This window comes from Struthio camelus, chromosome 1, assembly GCF_040807025.1.
Source record: "Struthio camelus isolate bStrCam1 chromosome 1, bStrCam1.hap1, whole genome shotgun sequence".
NCBI classification, from domain to species: Eukaryota; Metazoa; Chordata; class Aves; order Struthioniformes; family Struthionidae; genus Struthio; species Struthio camelus.
In genome coordinates this window covers 96625254-96643982 of record NC_090942.1, presented here as the reverse complement: position 1 = coordinate 96643982, position 18729 = coordinate 96625254, and the positions used below count along the sequence as shown (strand labels likewise).

The window sequence follows — 18729 nt, the reverse complement described above, 5'->3', positions numbered from 1 at the left end:
AAATTCTCTCTTGTATCTCGCTGTTTCCATAAAGGGCCGAAACTCTTAAATTAAACTCATGCGTGACATTTTCCACGCTCCCCCCCACAAACACACGCGCGTACACGCAGTCAGGGAAATTTTGCAAAATCTCACCGGTCACCCTCTCGGCGTTCAGAGAGCCTGAAAAAAACCACACCTGCATATGTGCATTCCCCCCCCCCCGCCCCCCTTGCAGACTCTCGGGCAGGAAGGGTTTTGACCTGGGAAGTTGCCCCCCAAGCACCGGGGGTTGGCGAGGGGGAAGCACCGCCTTTTGGGGGGCCCCGGAGCTGGGAGGTGGGGAGGAAGGGGGCTGCCCCGGGGGGAGCAGGGGACAGGGGGTTTCCCCGTCGGCGGGGAGGCAGGCGTAGCTGCAGGGCCGGAAGGTAGCGAGAACAGGTGTGGAGGCGGCGGGCGGGAAGGAGACGCCGCCGGCGGGCGGCGGGGACAGGTGCCACGGGAAGGGGAGGGCCTGTGGGCGCGGCGGGCCCGAGCGGAGGAGGCCGCGCCATGGCCCCGCGCGGGCGCTGGTGGCCGGCGCTGCTGCTGGCCTGGCTGCCGGCCGGTGAGTGGGGGACCCCGCTGACCCACTCGGTGCCACCGGTGCTGAGGGCCCCGGCCCGGGCGCGGGAGGTGCCGTAGGGGTCTGCCCGGGGCTAAGGCAGTGCGGCGGGGGGAGCGGCGGCCCTGCGGCCCGCCGAAGGGGTGGCCGGGCCCCGGCGAGCCTCTGCAGTGGCCTTGTTGTTTCCCTCGGCCCGGGGCAGGTTTGGGGCAGCGGTTGTCCCTCCCCACCCCCCATAGCCCTGAACCGCCTCCTGGGCCTGGGTGGAAGAGCTGGGCTCTGCTAAGTGTGGCACCAAAGCCATGGCAGCAGGAGGGCCACTCTGGCGGGTGCAGGAGTATAGTCACCCACAAAGGTGCTGCTCCCTCCTCTCCTAGGCGGCGGGGAACAGGTTTGCTGCTTCCCTGCACCCTCCTCTATTGCTCCTATGCACCCAGGCTGATTTGCACCTGAGTACCAGGAAGAAGCATGGGGACTCCCCAATGGCTCGTCGCAAGCGCACACCCCAGCTTTTGCTACTGGCTGTGCAGCCCCAGCTGCTTTTGAGATCTGGCGTAGTTGCAGTGCTTTGGTACCGTGCCTATATGGAGATGGGAGCTCCCTTTGGCATCCACAGATGGCCTTCAGCAAGCAGAGTCGTTTCCTTTCCTCCAGCTTCTGGTCTCCTCTAGGGAACGATCATTTAGGGAATGATCGTTTTGGTCTTGGATGTCTGGGTCCTTGCTGGTTATTTAGCTTTAGATGCCAAAGTTCGGTTTCTTGCAGAGAACCAATAAAGGAAGGAAAACATTGGGGAGGCGTCCTTGTTGGTTATATTGCTTGGCAGCCACGTTCCTGCCTGATATTCTCACAAGCTAAAAACTGGCCTCACCTGGTCTGAAGGTCAGTATCTTTTTAACATAAAGTCACAGAGCTGAGGTAACGGTAACTTACTAGATTGGTAGTGCCCAAATTCATCCTTTCCAAGCAGAAAAGAGGGGCAGCAGAATGCAGCAGAGGAATGCAGTTCAAGTTTCAGAACCTACCTTATTTTCACAACATTTCAGTTGTCTTGTGTGATCTTGGTTGAGGAGGTTAGTATGAAACATCAGAAATGCTAAGAGATCTGATTGTCCTCCAGTGGGAACAGTAGGTTTTTCACCTCTTTAAAAAATAGGGAATTTGTCTTTCAACTCTCTCTCTTTTGCATAACAGAGGTAATGACAATGAATACCTTTCATAAAGAGCTTTAGTTTCTCTAAGTGAAAAGTGCACAGTGATTTTTGAGTATTTATGTTCTTGCCTGAGAGATGCTGCTGTAAGAAACCCATGGAAAATCTGTTCTGTTTTCATGAGTCTAGACAGTTCGGAATTCATATGGGAAAGACCTGTTTGCTTGCCAATGAGATCAAGGTTTTGTCAGTCTTTGAGAGCCTGGATTTTGGTTTCGTTTCTTGTGTTTTCCTGCAGTAAGATACTTGTGGGTTAGCTATTTCACAATGAACGCCTCAGGTGAAACAAGATGTGTTGAAGTAGGATGACCCTTTTAACCCTTTCAGTTGGCACTTTCCAAACCTCCCTCCTTCCTTCCCTCCCCTCCTATCATGCATCCCATGCAAGAGCCGTTCTACCATGGCACTGCAAAACCTGTCCTGTTCTCTGGGGTGTACTCCCGACAGTGTATCCTACACTCGCACTGTTTGCATTGCCTTATCGAAGGGAACCAGTGATAACTTTGCTATTGTTAATGACAAGCACAACTTATTGTGTTATCAAAGTTTAAACAAGATAGAGGTGTCACTGGAGTGTGGCTAAACTAACGTATAGCTTTTGAGAAACTTTGTAAAACTTTGCTCAGTGGATGCAGCTCCTTGGATAGAAAATGCTGTGGAGGCTGTTATAGAAGAGGTCAGAAAGTAAAAAACAAGAGCTTTATGAAAAGAAAAAGAAAAGGGAGATTGAGGTGTACTGTTCTGAAGTGATAAACGGATTAAGTAAAGCTATAATGCTAAAGCCCAAAATGTAATCCTGTCTTCATCCTAGTCACCACTAGGTAACATTCTGATGACTATCTTATTAAGATCTTGACGAAATTCATTAGATGTTCATATGAACAGATGGCACCGCCGAGCTGATCTGGTTAGGATGATGAAGCGAGGCAATCCCACCCTGTGCACTTTTGGGCCCAAAGAATTATCTTCTCCAGCCTGGAGGGACAGTTCTACAATGCAGAAGTAGAACATGAGTGATGCGCTACATAATGAATAGTAACAGTTGCTTCAGAGAAAAGAATTCAGTCTATAAGACAGGTGGACTGCTCAAGCTGTATTCTGTCAGGGAGAGATGGGACTCACATCCTAACTGGGATTCATATCTCTGAACAGCTTAACGAGAGGGATTGTGAGGCATCCCTTCACGCACTGTTTGTGAAGTACTATGAAGTCTCTGGGTACAAGTCCTATACGAGGCCAAGGGAGACGTACTTCAGTTGTCGGTCTGGTCCAAGGTGAAAGCTGTGATGGGATGTCTGTTCCTGCCAGCTGACTGTCCTCTGTGTTCTTGTTTGCAGGTTGCCTCTCCCTGCTGGTAACGGTTCAGGATGCTGAGCGTTATACCACTTTATTTGCCAGTGTGGTCCTCAAGTGTGACTACAGCACCTCAGCGCAGCTGCAGGATGTGGTGGTGACCTGGCGCTTCAAATCCTTCTGCAAGGATCCCATCTTTGACTACTACTCAGTCTGTGAGTGTCAGGCTTGTTCTCCAAGGGATTCCTCTTTAAACAGAAGCGTGGGGAAGGTAGACTTACTGAGGAATATAGGCTTTTGACTCTTCTCTGCCCGCAGACCAGGTCAGGTGGTGGTACTTCTCTGGGCTCCAAGGAGAAGAGGGCATGGCTGTGATTTTCTTTGCAGTGTCAAGGCTTTATGACACCGTGTCATAGAAATCCCAGCCAAAGCAGCCCATCTGTCCTCCTTGTCATCAGCTCGGAAGGTAAAGAGGCTCGGCTGTTTTTGGCACACGTCAAACTTGGCAGCCCTATGCTCTGCTTCTGTATAGTTGAAAGCAAGGGCCCTGTAACAAGTGGACTTTATGATTTCATGGGGGGCGGGGGGTCCGTGGTTGGAGCTAGTGACCAGTGAATAGGTGTTACTGACTTTAGGAAGTAGAAGAAACATCTGCATTTTGGAGGGTAGAAGGACTTCTAAGACATGTGCGGCCTTGTTTCCGGAGTGTTTAAAATGGTTGTTCAGGTATATTTAGGCTGCCTTTCCTTAGCTTAGCTCTACACTTAAGACTGTACACTTAAGACTGAGCTCAAAGTGGGGAGCCTGGGCTTGTTTGGTGCTGCAGCACCCAAACTCTCCATCATGCAGTCTAGAGGGGTTGAGCAGGCACGTTACCAAGTCCAGGAGCAGGTGGATCCCTACCTCCACTCTTTCCAGCACAGTGTGAGTGCTTTGAGCTCAGCTTTCACTTAAGCTATTAGCCCCCAACAGGGATAGAAAGCATGAAAGTCACAGTCTTGGCCTAGCTGGGTCTGCTGTTCGTGATACATTGTAGATATAAAGCTGCATGGAGATGTTTAACGAGCTTTCTCCTCTCCTCTCTTCACTGCAAGCCCTTTAAAGACAATGCTGAGGGTTTGTATGAGTTGTCTTCCCAAATCTCAGCTCCCAAATACCTGGCAATTCAATGTTAGATTGTACTGCAAGTCTTTCATAAGAGCGATGGACAATAATTGCCTCTAATCCTCCATTAATTCTGTTGAGTCTCTCTACACATAATCTTGTGGTGGAATCAGACGATCAATTCTCTTCTGTCTTTATGAACCGCACAATGTGTATTGGGTACAGGAAGGAAAGGCAGACAATCCCTACAGCAGTTCATACGTGTCTAGAGATTTTGATTTTGAAATAAACACACTTTTGGTATTGCTCCAGTAGTCCTAATGAGCTGTATGACTTTTTTCCTTGCTGTTTGTCTTCATGCTGAGAGCGCCGTCCTGCCAACCGTCATTAGCTTCTTTCTACTATCATGCTTTCAGTTGTGAGTGCAGGACGCATCTCCTCTGCAGCCTTTGCATTTTCAAAATCTCTGCCATTTCTGCGGCTTTACTTCTCTTTTAAGTACTCCAGAGTTGCCCTCACTGTTTTGAAGCCATGTTTTGTATTACAAAACCAAAACAAATGCACACGTGCATTCAAGAGTTTTTCTGCTGTTTACAAGGGGATGGAAACTGGGTCTTTGAAATAATGTTTGGGCATTGATTTGATGATGTGTGTTTGTAGCATACCAGGCTGGTTTAGCTCTTGGCCAGGATCCATCTAATGACTGTAATGACAGCCAGCGAAAGGTGCGCATTGTCATCCAGAGATATGGGCAGAATGAGCCTGTACTGGGCATCGATTACCGGCAACGGAAGATCACCATTCAGAACCGTAAGTGACTTAACTTCCCAGGCAGGCAAGTGAACCCAGTAAATTTCTAATATCTGGGCCTAATTCTTTCCTCTAAGAAATACTGAATACTTGCCCGGGTGCAACATGTGCTCTCTGCTGTCTCTGGAGAAATAGCTATTGATACTGACAGAAAAGAATTATTGGACTGGCTGGCCTAATGTGGTACAGTGACCCATACTCAGTGCCTAACCTGAAACAGCTTTAAGGTGTGAGGTTAGGTTACGTCCTAGACATGGTAAACATCCTAGGCATGTTTATTCTATTGTACATTTGTTCTATTCTACTCCTTTTTTATCTGATGTGGCTCCCTGAAACCCTTCCGCTGCAGCCCCTTCCCAGGCTAAAACACGACGATTTTGCAATAAGAGGAGAGGAAGGAGGGAAAGATTATGAAATGTGAGCTCAGAAAGAGGTGCATACATTATAGTGTTTTCCTTGTCTTTGATGGAGTTAATGAGGGACCCTGCTTGCCAGTTGGGTTGACAGTGCTCCGAAATCAGTGTTGTAGTTGGCAGCAGCAGATTTCTGTTAAAATCCATCACTCAGCAGCGCTCTAGTATTTCACTCCACACAGAATTAGCTCCACTTGTAAGTAATGTTGCCTTCCAGCAACGCAAAGAGAAAAGGGATCGGCAGTTAATGCCACTTACAGGAGTTCTTCATAGACTAAAATGGTAGCATGTTGTATTCGTTTGAAGATGATGGCGGCCCACTGGAAGAGGGGAGGTGCAGTGCCACATGTCACCTGCAAGCGCAAGGGTCCTCTTAGAGAGAGGCCTGAAAGCAGTGCCAGTCTTGAAGAGCCCACTGACCTCTGTGTCCTTCTCCCACAGGGGCTGACCTTGTCATCAGCGAGGTCATGTGGTGGGACCATGGTGTATATTACTGCACTGTGGAAGCACCAGGAGATACATCAGGTGACCCAGACAAGGAAGTTAAGCTAATTGTTCTGCGTAAGTGCCTGTGGTCTGTCCCCTGGGTGTCCCCTGTCCTCTTCCCACCCCAAGATGTCTCCTGGAATGGAGTGACGCTTAGTAACTTACTGGCTACAGGTAGATCAGGATCCTCTCTCTCTCTCTCTCTCTCTGTTTCTCCCATAGACTGGCTCACGGTACTCCTTATCATCCTTGGTGGGCTCCTCCTCCTCCTGCTAATTGGAGTGTGCTGGTGCCAGTGCTGCCCACAGTATTGCTGCTGCCACATCCCATGCGTCTGCTGCCCAACCCGCTGCTGCTGTAACGAGAAAGGTGAGGTGCAAGCAAATGTATGTCCAATCATGGCTTCTGTCAAGAAAAAAGCCTGACACATAGCTTGCTGTTCTCCACTTTCTCCCTGCTCTTCAGTGTCAAGATTATCTGAGACATTCCTCTAGCCAACGTAGCCTTCATGACCACCTTATGTGAGAAAAGGGGAGCTAGAATTTGTGGATCCCGTCCTACTCTTCTGGAGTTCTGTGTCCTACTTCCAGAAGTTACTCCCCACTCACAGCTTACTGCCAGCTCCTCTCACAATATCCAGGGCATGGTCACTTCCCTCGTGTGACTAGCTCGGGACTGTTTCTTCCCTGTCCCGTTGTGGTTCCACCTGTGCATCTGAGGGAGGCAAGTGAATGCCTTGTCCTCAGTATCGTGATGCTACTCTCCAAACTGGCCTAGCCTTGAAATGTGCTGCTTTGAGAGGTAGCTGTGTAAAAATTGGAACTTTCTGTCTGTTGGTATTTCAGAACTGCTCCTTCTACAAGAAAGGAGTTTTTGTTTGTTCACTTTTTGTTGGTGAGAGGGGTGGGGAGAAAGAAAGGAAGAAGATGGTCTGTCTTGATGTTCAACCCTGAAAATGCTTTCTGAGTTTTTGAGGGTCAAGAGAGACTTTGTTGTGTATAGTTTTCAGCAATAATAAAGATTCTGAAGTCAGTCCCTGTTCTGTTAACAGGGCCAGCCAGACATAGCATTTGAATTCTGTCTACTGGGGTTGTTTAACCTCTGTGTTCTCGTACCTGAAAATTAGCAGTTCTGCAGTGATGCAAACTGGAATAGCCCCCTGTATCTTACATGCTCTGACAGGAACAAAATGCAGTAAACACATTTGCTTGTCACTGAAATCCCCCAGTTCTTCCTAGATGCTGCAAGGAGAGGATTTGTGAACAAGGAGCTGTGGTTTTGGTGACCCTTTGCCTACAAAGTCTTGTGGTATACCTTGGTGTTAGTAAGCTCTCTAAAAGCTGAAAGAAGCTACTGTGCGAGTTTCAGATTTAAGCTTAATTTGCTTAGCCATTGCAAAGGATGAACAGAGCATCCTTCTCATTGGCTAAAACCAAAAACAAACAAAACACTTCCTGGGGACTTTATGATCTCTCAAGTGAAATGCTTGGTGGTGAGGAGGCTATGGAAACCTGGCAGAAAAATCAGTTTCCTTGAGGGAGAGAGAGGTGATGGAGATGCAAGACTCATACATCCAGGCTTCCTGGTTCTCAGTAAAGGAGCATTCAGAATATGCATGAGCTCTTTTTTGTTTTTCTACACTGTAGGAGATAACAGCGCACTCCAGACTGTTGTCTTTCCTGCCTCCTGCTGAGGATAGATAGGAAGGACTTTTTGTGGGGTTCCCAAAACCTCTCCCTGCTCATGAGAGAAGCTGCAGACCAGTCCAGCCTCCTTGGCAGGCTGCTGGGTTCTCTGGCTGTAATTTCCACCCCAGCTATCTGCCTTCTCTGTCCACTTTGCAAGGGATCTGTGTGCCTGTTCTTTTGCACTAGGGCACTTTCTCTTCACTTGTCCCTGCCGCTAACTTATTTTTTGGCCTCCAGAAAAGGAACAGGAGAAGCAGAAGACTGGTATCTTAAAAAACCAGTCGTGAGGAATAACCCTTCTATGCAACTGAAAAGAAAGCAGGATTATCAACTAAATATTAGAATTATCTGAGAGTGAGCTGAATGTGGCTGATTTCTTTCCAGTTATTGGCCACTAGAGGGTAGTCTAGATCTGCTGAACGGACAAAGATGCCACTGGGGCGAGGTAACACTGGGTGTTTTAAAAGTCAGGTCATTAACTAACATGGTTTTGAACCTAGTAATAAAAGGAGTGAATTGTTTGCGTAATTTAGAGTTCATGTTACAGAAATATTAAATATGCCCCGGGGCAAGCCAATTACATTCCCCATGGAAAGGTCTGAGAAAAGTCCACTAGTACAAATACCAGGGTAAATATATACATGACCTCCTTCTGTTCCTATTAGCTAGTTCCCTCCTGTGGACTGCTCCCATGAATGAATTAGTGCAAAATAGGATATACTTGCACCTGAGTCTGACTGGGTTGGAAAATAAATTTTTTTAATAATTGGATTTGGTCCAGCAACTGCAAAGTCTGACAAAGGTGAAGAGCAAACTTTCTCAGTGGGGAATGGGTTTGGGGGAACAATGAGGCATCCTGCCAAATTTTTATAACAGTTGTGAATTTTGGAACCGTGAAGAATCTGACAATCTTCAAGTCAGTGTATTTCCAAGAATTTCCAAAAAAGATCTGTAACATTATCTTCATTTTGCAGAGGAGGAACCAGAATACTGAGCTCGTGCTCTGCGTTTCAGGTTCAGACTGGGGAAGGAAGGGCTGATAAGGGAGTGTAGGAAGTGCAAGGATAATTCTGCATTTGTTCAGCTGTAAGGAAAGACCAGAGAATCACATGGATGTGAAGATTTTGGTCCCAGTGACTGCCTTCTTACCCTCAGGAAGGAAACCTGTAGGTATGCCCACCATTACTGGGCCTTTTGCTCCTCAGGGAAGACTGCAGGTAGGATATTCTCAAGGTCATAATGGGAGGAGCAGGAGAGGAATAGGTAAGACCTTTCCCTTCTTTTTACCTCTCCTCACTTTTTCCCTCCTCTCTTTCTTCCAAGCTTGAAACCCAAACTTGAGGAAAATTCCTTAAAAAAAAAAAAAGCAAGTTTGACATAAAATGCTTGAAAGCTGTTACCTCAGGCCACACTGCTTTGAAGAAAAATTGCAGTATTAGGATTAAAACCCTGAAGTTTCCAGCTTTGTTGTTCAGTCTGTTTGGAGCCAGGCTGGGGCGGGGAGGGGAGTTTGTAGTGGAGAACAAAGGGGAGCTGCCTGGACTGTGGGGAAAGCAAAGGATGCGTTGGGGTGCAGGGGCTGTCCCTGTTTTGCTGCAAGTCTTCATCTGTGTAAATTCAGTGAAACAGTTAAAGGAGGACATGTATATAATCTGCTTGACAGCAGGAGTGCTACATGAAATGAAGGGGATGGTTCAGTCCCAGAGAGCATGCAGTCTAAATACTGCCTGCTGCAGATGAACCCAGGGGACAGAATTAATTGGAGCTTAGTTGTAGCCTGATTTCTTAAAGAAGCAAGGTTTATGCAGTCAACCCGTCTGTCTGTCCCCTGTCTCTTCCAATCCAATAGCTTTTAATTCTGTCAGCCAAATTCATCCAGATTTATCAGCAGGGTAAAGGTCTCAAAGGCAATTACATTACTATCTGCCTCCCAAAATGTATAGCCACAAATGTTCTGTTAGTGCCTGGCATAAGAAAAAGCAGCAGTAAAAGCCTGCCTCTTCTCAGACTCTAGAGAAGCCATGTAAGAGAAACTTTGCAAAGGCCCGAGTTGCAGAAAAGCTTCACACAGCAATGACAGACAAAACATGCAGAGTCAGGTTTTGTAAGGTCTGGGGCCTCCAGAGTGTACTTGTTCATAAACTTTAATTTTGATTGTCTGTGGTAGAAGGAGAGTAAGTTTCTATAAGACAATACTTTTAGGTATTCCCGAAAAAGAAGCAGCAATGAGGGATGGTTTTGCAGGCAGAGATGGTGAGGTTGTCTTTGTAGAGGACGTGAGATGGAAAGGCTGAAAAGAAGTGGGCTTTGAGCCTGACCCCATCAGGAGAGGTCTGGAATTAGCAGTGGAGGAATGCAGTGAGAGCGAGCAGTTTCCATTGGGTTTGCTCCCTTGGTACACAGGACATTGCTGTTGAGAACAGGAAATTTAGTTTGCTCACCCGTTTGGTCATGCTGTCCTAGGGAATTTAATTTTAGCGCTCATGCTGAGATAAATTAGAGAGAGACAGCAAGAGTGGATGAAAGACTGGCAAGGGAGAAGTTGGAAAGTGCATCCCCGAGTGCTTTGTTTGTGGAAAAGAGAAGAAAAGATGGGGGCTTTTGACTATGATGTGGAAGATATGATCTGGACAGAACCTACATGAAAGGTGCAAAAAAAGGTCTTGTTTAGCTGTAAATCAAAGCCAAAAGGGGAAAGAACTGATGGCAAGTTGAAAGAATTTTAAGAGGGAGAAAGCAGTGCAGTATATCTTGCTGTACGACACGTTATCTCCCACCTTTCTGCAGTGGTACCCATGATGATGGGGGAGGTGGGCAGGTAGAAGTCTTTCATTTGCTTACATGTTGTATACTTAATCATAGTGCCAGTTGATCCCAGTTGCTGGAACTGTACCCTGAATGTCCAGCACTAACCCTTTTCTTCTGTTTTATATATATATTTGAAGCTGTGCAACTTTCCCTTGCTCTCTTTTATGTTTGTCATAGGATGGAGAGCTTTTCATTCCTTTTCGTTCAAAGGATACAATGTATCAAGCAAAATAGTACCAGATGTGTTCTGCTGGCTGTGCTCTAGGGATAGCTGCTATAAGCTGCTGCTTCTTTTCCAGCACTGGAACGGCATCGGTTCATGAAGCAGGCTCAGGCACTTGCACCTTGGATGTCACCCAACATGTTCTACAGAGGTGGTGATGGGAACTCCCAGCTTTCTTCTTACCAGCTGAACCCTCTGCTGCAACGAGGTGAGACCATGGACATTGTTTCGGGGGGAAATCAGGATGAGAAACTGGCAATTTCTCGCAGAGGTTCAGCAGTGAGGCTTTAGCCTCTCTACCACAAAAGCAAAAAGGTGTTTCTCCAGAACACCAAACCCAAGAAATATTGGCTCTGTATCTGCAGTATGCTTTAGACTCATCCGGGTGGATAAATACTATGTACCCATCTTAAGTGTCTTCCTAGTCTCAGTGCTGGGTGAAGTAGTTTAATGCTAACTGGGGTGTATCTGTGCTACACTGCAGCGACTGCAGGGTAAATATACCCAGCTTATCTCGCTTCCTTTGGTAGAGGAGGATACCCTCTCTTTGTTCTGCTGTGCTGGTCACGGTCAACTCCTTATAGCCAAAATTGATATGACAAGTGAAGTGCAATTTGTTTGACTTGTTATCAAATGTCTAGTCTTCATATGTTTGAGGGCAAATGGCCTTCTGTGCAATAGCTCTGTCCTGTATGCAGCAAAGAATGAAGGACTTATTACTGAACCAGGAAAGATTTCCCAGACATTGTCCCCAAAAATCACTTATATTAGTGGTATTTATTTGTGACTTTAATGGAGGAGAGAAGATGGAGTGTCAAAAGTTCTAGAGAAAGAAGTATTATCAAACTGAAAAAATAGCTTATTGCCAATAATGTTTTTAATTGTCTCCAAGGAAAATAGGGGAATTCAGCACGACTTCCCAAATAATCTTTAACAAATTTCCTTCTGAAATTAGTTTTTCATCACTGTCCAGTAGTCACAGATTTATACTGTGTCTGGTTAGTCTTAGCTGTTGTTTGAAGAAATAGTTTGCAAACATCTTGAATGCTAGATTCGAGGTGTTTGAGCATACGCTTTTTTAGCTTGCTAGTTAATTCTATGGTTACTATTTTTTCTAGCTAGGACACCGATTCTCTTTAGGAAGATCGGGTGACTGAGCCACCATGATTTAAGACACTAGAGCTTCTCAAAGATGTGTGCACGCTAGCAGAAAACAATGGGCAAATTTAAGTTCTTCAGGCAGTTTTTTTAGCTGATGTTTTCATAGTCACCAAATCTTTTGTGCTTAAGTTCCCATTAAATTTCTTTAAGGTCAGCTTTGAAATTGTAGAAACGTTGGGTGGAAGGGACCTCTAAGGTCATCTAGTCTTAAGCTCTCGTTCAAAGCAAGACTATCACCAAGCTAGATCACGTCAGCCATTGCTTTGTCTAATGAGTTTTGGAAATCTCCAAGGACAAAGAGTCCATGACCTCTTCGGGTACCTGTTCCAGTGCTACACCAGCTTCCTAGTGAAGAAATTTCCTCATTTGCTGCTTAATCTATACATATGTGTGTGTGTATGCATATATAAATACAAAATTTTCTTCTTTTGTAGTATTGACTCATGTTGCTTCCATTTCAATAAGATGTAACAGGAAAGCGGAACACTGAAATTTCTCTGATTTTTTTTTAAATTGAAATTTGGTATCAGTGCTGTAGAAAAAAAAAAAAGATTTCCTCTCTGAGTACATCAACTAGATTTCCTGGTGTGCTGGGTGACTGATTTCTTACTTCTGTGCTGCCCAAAACACAGGTAATGCTGCAGTTTACCAGTTACTGTGCTTTGCCCCTTACCTTGTACAGTGCGGATGTGCTGCCTGTGGTGCTTGAGACTTGCACAGCTCTTGCAGAGGCCTGTTTGCAGTGAGGAAGAGGAGGGGAAGAGAGGCTTAAAAGGTTTTCAGCCAAGATTATCTGTGGAGAGGGGCCCTCTCTTCCTTGTTTTGCCTTGACTTGCTGCATTGTTTTGTGCTCTCATCCTCAGATGTGTCTCTGCAGAGCAGTATTCCACTGGTGCAGCCACAAGGTCAGCTTTCCTCTAACAAGGGTGTCTTGGACTACTTGGAGTCTGAAATCCAAAACCTTAACCTGGCCCAGCCCCTGCCACCCTCCCACCAGCGGCAGGCCGTGCCCCACCCGAGCATGCTCTCCTCCCTTGGCTCCGAGATTGTGGAACGCAGGGTAATACGTCTGCCGCCTCTCATTGACCCTGCCCCATCCTTCCATGGGAGCAGCAACTCCTCACGCCCCCAGAGAGGTGCCCACACGCCCCAACCCTGGGACTCCCCAGCAGAGAACAAGAGGGAAAACCGGATGTGGCCCCGGCCTCGCAGTGGGGATTCTCACTCCACCTACAGTCGGGAGCCCTGGGACAGGCAACAAGAGGACCGTCCTCAGAGGCAGAGGACAGGCAGCTACAATGGCAGGCCCTGGCACTCCAGATGGGATGTGTCGCCCATGCACCAGGCTGAGAAGGGCAAGAGCAGCAGCAGCAGCAGCAGTTTCTACCCAGAAGAGGCCAAGGAGCGCTCCAGCTACCATCGTGACTCAAGACAGCGGCCCACAGGGAGGCGAGACTACCAGCACCACACCAGGAAGAGCAACAGCTCGGGTCACCGGCGGCACAGCTACTCTCCCCCTCCTCGGCGAGGGTCATGGAGCTCCTCAGAAGAGCGTGTCCATGTCCCAGTGGGAAACCACAAGCGTCATCGCCGGTCTCGGGACCGGCCAGAAGATAAACCCCCCAGTTATCGCTCGCTAGAAATCATCCCAGATCGGAACAGCAAGCACAAAGACAGTGTAGGGCCACGTTCGGTGAGTTAGCTGCCTTTGCTGCCTGCCTATCTAAGGGAAGAGGTGGGCTTTTGCAGGTGAGGGTGGATGGTTGTTACTTTCTGCAACCTGTTGTCTTTCCAAAGGAAGGCAAGGAGCGCTGGATGCCTTGTGCGGCTTAGTTAGGCTGCTGAGTTCCCTCCCCTGAGACATGTGTTGCATTCCTATAGCGTGTTCAGGGGCAAAGTGAGCAGTAAAATGAAGTAGCTCCCTTATCACATCCCACGCCCTCCAGTCCCTACTTAGAGCCTCTATGCGTTGGTGTCAGAAAAGCTGTTCTCCTAGCACTGCTTGGGGAGGAGCACATCCAGAGTAGGCAGCACTACTGTGAACCCCTCTACAGCCCTTTCTGGCTTTCGTTTACCTCTGATTTCTTTTGTTTTAATATGTGCATAATTCTCCTATTATCATTCTCCACCATATAATGTTTATAGTATCTTGGTGGTATTTCTAAGATGGTTCAGGGAAAAGCATCCAGGTAAGATGTCTAAAGCTACATTAAATAGACCTTAAGGTCATGGATGGCTATAGTGGTGAGAAACATGTGATCCTCCAGGCCAGGGTGGAAGAGGATGACTTGCTTGTTGGGACTCCTGAGCGCTGAACATGCTCACAGCAGGCAGGAAGATGTATGGTTTCTATGCGTCCTTCCATGTTCCTGAATCTCTTATTTTCTCTTGCAGGATAGAGGAAGTTCCCGCAGTGGAAGAAGCATAGTCATTTAATGCCAGTGCTGAAAGAACAGAGATTCCCACTGAACTCCTCTTAGTTGTCCCACCACATAGGCTGGGATGGCTGCTTTTGATTGGACAGGCAACAAGCAAAAGACCAGATAAAGTAGCTTCCCATGAGACTTGTGACTCTAAGGAATCTGTGTAGTGCCCATGGAAGCAATACCTAATGCTGCCTTATTCCTACTTTGACCTGGAAACTTAGGTTTGCAATGGGTTGTGGTGTGTTGAAAACATTGTATTGGAAATGGGGTATTTTTTTTTAGTGGCATTGAACAAACAGTATATTCCCAGCCTTTAAAGAAAGATACCAGTTGTCCTTGTTAGATGCTCTGGCACTGCAAGGAGCCCAGTCTGTAGAACGCTGGTCCTTTGCACGCTGCTCACTGGTGAACGGCTGAGGTAATAACAGAGTCGTAGAGTCACAGAACAGTAGAATAATTTAGGTTGGAAGAGACCTCTGGAGGTCATTTGATCTGGCCCCCAGAGAGCGAGGTGTAGTGAGGCACGGCTTTCCAAGGTTCTCTGTTGTGCTTCAGAATGTGTAAGATTTGCTTCTTCTGCCTTGCTGTTTGGCATAGTTAAGGGACAGTTGCTTCCTTTCACCCCAGTAAGCTTCTCTCTCAGACAGAAGAACCATAATATTAGAAGTATGTTTGACCACCTTAATAAGGGCTCACTAGCACATCTGAAAATTGTCAACTCATCTACCCGTCACTGACTGAACCAACCTGCTCTATTTTAAACACTTGTAGTTAAAGGTACTTGTGCTAGCCTTTAACCAGCCTTGCCTTTATTTGTAAATTTAAAGGGCTAAATTTAACCACATTTGGCTGTCCTCTCAGGGACTGAGCAAGGTATGACTACTGTTTCTGGTACTGTGGACTAGAATTTCCTTCAACTCTAGGAAGCATGACTTTGGTGGATATATCTTTCCTGAGGCATGTACTGTTCTGCATGCATTTTATGTTCTCCTTTTGTTCTCCGTGCCATTGTGTACATGGGGTAGGGTAAAGGGCTCTGTGAGAAGTCTTACAGTCACCATTTTATTACTGCCCTACCAATAATACCAACTCCAAATATGTTGTGCATCTGAGCTGTAGCCAGATTGCTGGGTTTTCCTGTCTGTTACCTTGCAACTTGAACAGAATTTATCTGTGCTCTAAGACCAGTTGATAAGGAGAACAACTTGGCATTTCTCCTTGATGAGATTCATCTGCTGTTTACATTAGAATGTGCTGAAAAATCAGAGATGTTCCCTGGATGTTGGATGCTGGCTGCCTCTACAGGAAACTGGCTTTCCAAAGGTGGTACTTGGATTTGTGAGACTCAACTGTTTATGAAGAACTTTCGGAGCATCTTGTGAGTTATTTTGTAACCCAGAGGCGCTAGTGATTGGCCAAGGTCAATCATTATACTGCCTAAGTTATTTCCCAACCGCTACCAGATAGGACATTTTCTACTATTTGTTCTTTAATGTCCCAGGTGGTGATGTGCTTACACTTTCCCTTGGAAGACTGACTTGGAGATGCTTTCGTTTCATCTGCCTCCCTTATTCTTTTCTTTGGACAATGATAGGAAACTTCCTGCTTGGAGCATATACTTCTAGCTGGATACCTGAAGCAGTTGCTGGTCAACCACAGGCTATTATGGGGAACGCTCACGTTCCTACAGTTCTTTGATTGATAGCGCTATTTCCTGATTCATGTGTACAGAGAGAGAGCAGGAGGACTTACTAGTCCCTCTGGTAGGCTTTGTTTCAGAAGTGGAGGCCTACTTGCTAGCGACAGAAGGGCTGTTGGACAGCAGTTGATGACTAGCACAAAATGGAATGAAAAGGATGGGTCCTTCAGAGCTAAAAGAGCAACTCCAAAGTTGGAATTCAAGGAGGGGAGGCTGTAATAAGCTCAATCCTTGTCTGCATTAGACTCAAACTGTGGACACTGCGAACTGACCCATGAATTACACTTGATGTATGGGGAATTAAGCGTGTTTGCAGAACTTGCAGAGCCAGTATCACTCTTGAATCTGACTGTACTGAGCTCACTGGCTGTGAATCATTTTTATTCTTATTTAATGACATGCCGGTGATGGGACTTAGTAATGTTCTGAGGGTTTTATGCATCTCTTGTTTTATGGCTGGAATTTTTTTAATTTAGGAGGAGTTTATGGTGACTGCAGTGACAGAAAAATACGAGTCTCCTTCTTCCAAAACTGGCATCCTGTTTTGGCTTTAGCATTGCCCTTTGCCAACTAGTAGTAGATACCCAGGGTCTGGAAGATTCTTCCCTTGGAAGCTGAATTAGTGGCTTGGAATTGGACTCTCTCCTTTGCTTCCCATAGATCTATGCAGGAAAACCTCCTCTTCCTATCACCTCAGCCCAACCCAAATGTCCAGGATTCAGGGAAGGACTGCCCGTCTCTCCATCAAGAGCAAAGTCTACTGACTCCAGTTGAGATCCCAAGATGGTAGTATGGGAAAGAGTTCACTCTCTTTCACATACAAATGTGTATAACCCAACATTTGTCCAGCAAGTTTTCCCAAGAGCAAGGACCCCCTCACACAGCAAGAAAACCCAGATGACTCTGTGTAAGAGTAGCAGCTGTTGAAGCTTGCCACTGTAGTATGAACATAACTAACTGCAGTTCCAAACTTTTTGATCCAAATCCTATGAAGGAGCCATCCATCTTTATTCTTTCCTCTGGTCCCCATAATTGAGCTAGGGTAGCTAATTGTAGATTGTGTGAATTTGCACACGCTGTGTGAAGTCTGGAGAGTTTTATCGTTACCATGCTTGAACTCCTGTTCAGTCACTTTGTTCATATTTATGGAAACATCAAACAAAACTCTTCAGGGAAAATTGATTGTATCTCAGACTTAATTCTGTGACTTCTTAAATTGCAGACAGAAGTAGATTAGGTTATCCAGCAAGGAAGCAGAAATGGTACAAGGTTTACTAAAATATGGTCCACAGACCACTGAGGTTCATAAAACACCAGTTGGTGGGCTGTGAAATAATTAAAAAGGAAGTTTATATATGCATGCTTCACAACTGCAATTAGACAGAAAAGTGGGAAGAAAATAGGCTACACTTTGAATGCTTATTTCTATTTTTAATTGGCTGCAAATGAAAGCCATTGTGACAGCACTGCACAATACTGTGTGGACTCTTTTCTTCCAGGAAGATTACAGCGTCTTTTGACTTTCCAAAAAGGGACTGAGTGAACTGGGCAGCTCAAATACTACACGCTGAAAAGAAATAACAGTAGGAAGTAGCACAGCCTAGTTCTTTCTAGGCTATAATATATTCATGTTTAATTTTCAGCCACTGCAAAGAGCTGATGTTCCTACGTCAACCCATTTGTGGTGAAAGAAGTTGAATGTGTGTCACGTTTGGCAGTTACTGCCATTCTAGACTTTTGTTGTTCGTGTCACGCAATTGAAGGAACGTACCTTACCCCCAAGAATGAATTTTTCTGCACCATTGAAGATAAAGTGCCTTGATAGCAGTTGGGACTACTCTAATTAAAATAATAGCGTAATGAGTAGGGGACCATGCCATGTGGGGCAGAACGGGACACCCATGCTGCTCCTGGCAGCTGCTTTCCACTTCAGACCAGAGATTTGTGAGAGAGATAAAAATCATGTAATTTTTCTTTGATTAAGAAAGGACTTGCATTATCTGGCTTTCTTGCTTATTTGCAGAGCACTCTGCCATTCCAGAATGCCGTTCCAGGAATGGAGGGCAAGGGCTGCTTCTTGTGTAATCATTGATCTGGTCTTGACCAATTGCCTGTTTGGCAGTAGAAAGTGCTGAAAAGCCCAGTTGCTATCTCTAGGATTGTATTCATGATACACTAACTTTAGCACTAGCTAAAGTTAGGCTAACTTGTGGGGGGAGAAAAAAGCCATTACCTTGTGGTGATTGATAGCAACCACAATGCAAAGCTCTTCAGCAGTATATATTATTGCTCATGGTAGCTAAATCCCCTCTGTGTTACTACCTCCAGCAGCACAGCAGTTTAAAACACCACTTACTGTGGTTAGATACTTCAGTTTGTGGGCCTGACATAGGAGAGAGATGACACTTAAGATTATATTAAATGAACACCCACAAGTGATGACTGCCCCTTGCTATTTCTGTTAAGTTTAATGCCTATCAAGTGCCTTGTACTGGTCTTCCACATGTTATTCCAGCTGTAAAAGCAGATGGCAAATGTGTACATTTTCTTCAGTGATTGTCAAATGTGTAATTAAAATGTATGAGAACTTTCAACCAATTGTTCTTGTGTGTTCTTCCTAGACCATAAATTGCTTTTTAGTGTTTGCACCAGAAGTGGAATTGAAAATTCTTTGTTCTTACTTCTGGAATTAACCTTGTTAGATATTAGTAGGATTTTTTTGTTGTCATTGTTTGGACAAAAATGCGAAATGGTTTGTCTGTATGGGTTTTGTTGGGAGGAAATGTTTTTCATATTTTGTAGGGCTTTTCCTTTGTTTTTTAAG

At 45.8% G+C, this 18729-nt stretch overlaps 1 protein-coding gene across 1 annotated transcript; it reads left to right on the top strand.

The window, feature by feature from the left end:
• Positions 1-501: 501 nt before the first annotated feature.
• On the top strand, positions 502-18499 carry ILDR1 (immunoglobulin like domain containing receptor 1). The gene is made up of 8 exons (XM_068959393.1): positions 502-586; positions 3132-3302; positions 4852-5001; positions 5856-5975; positions 6123-6269; positions 10696-10827; positions 12644-13473; positions 14175-18499. Exons 1-8 carry the CDS (start codon positions 532-534, stop codon positions 14214-14216), a joined length of 1647 nt encoding a protein of 548 aa, XP_068815494.1. The 5' UTR covers positions 502-531; the 3' UTR covers positions 14217-18499.
• The last annotated feature ends 230 nt before the right edge of the window (positions 18500-18729 follow it).

Bases quoted from the DNA above. Each gene is read 5' to 3' on its own strand.
- ILDR1 (XM_068959393.1), top strand. From the start codon at position 532: ATGGCCCCGCGCGGGCGCTGGTGGCCGGCGCTGCTGCTGGCCTGGCTG. The intron at 5,002-5,855 runs GTAAGTGACTTA...CTTCTCCCACAG, and splicing joins GAAGATCACCATTCAGAACC to GGGCTGACCTTGTCATCAGC. The intron at 13,474-14,174 runs GTGAGTTAGCTG...TTTCTCTTGCAG, and splicing joins ACAGTGTAGGGCCACGTTCG to GATAGAGGAAGTTCCCGCAG.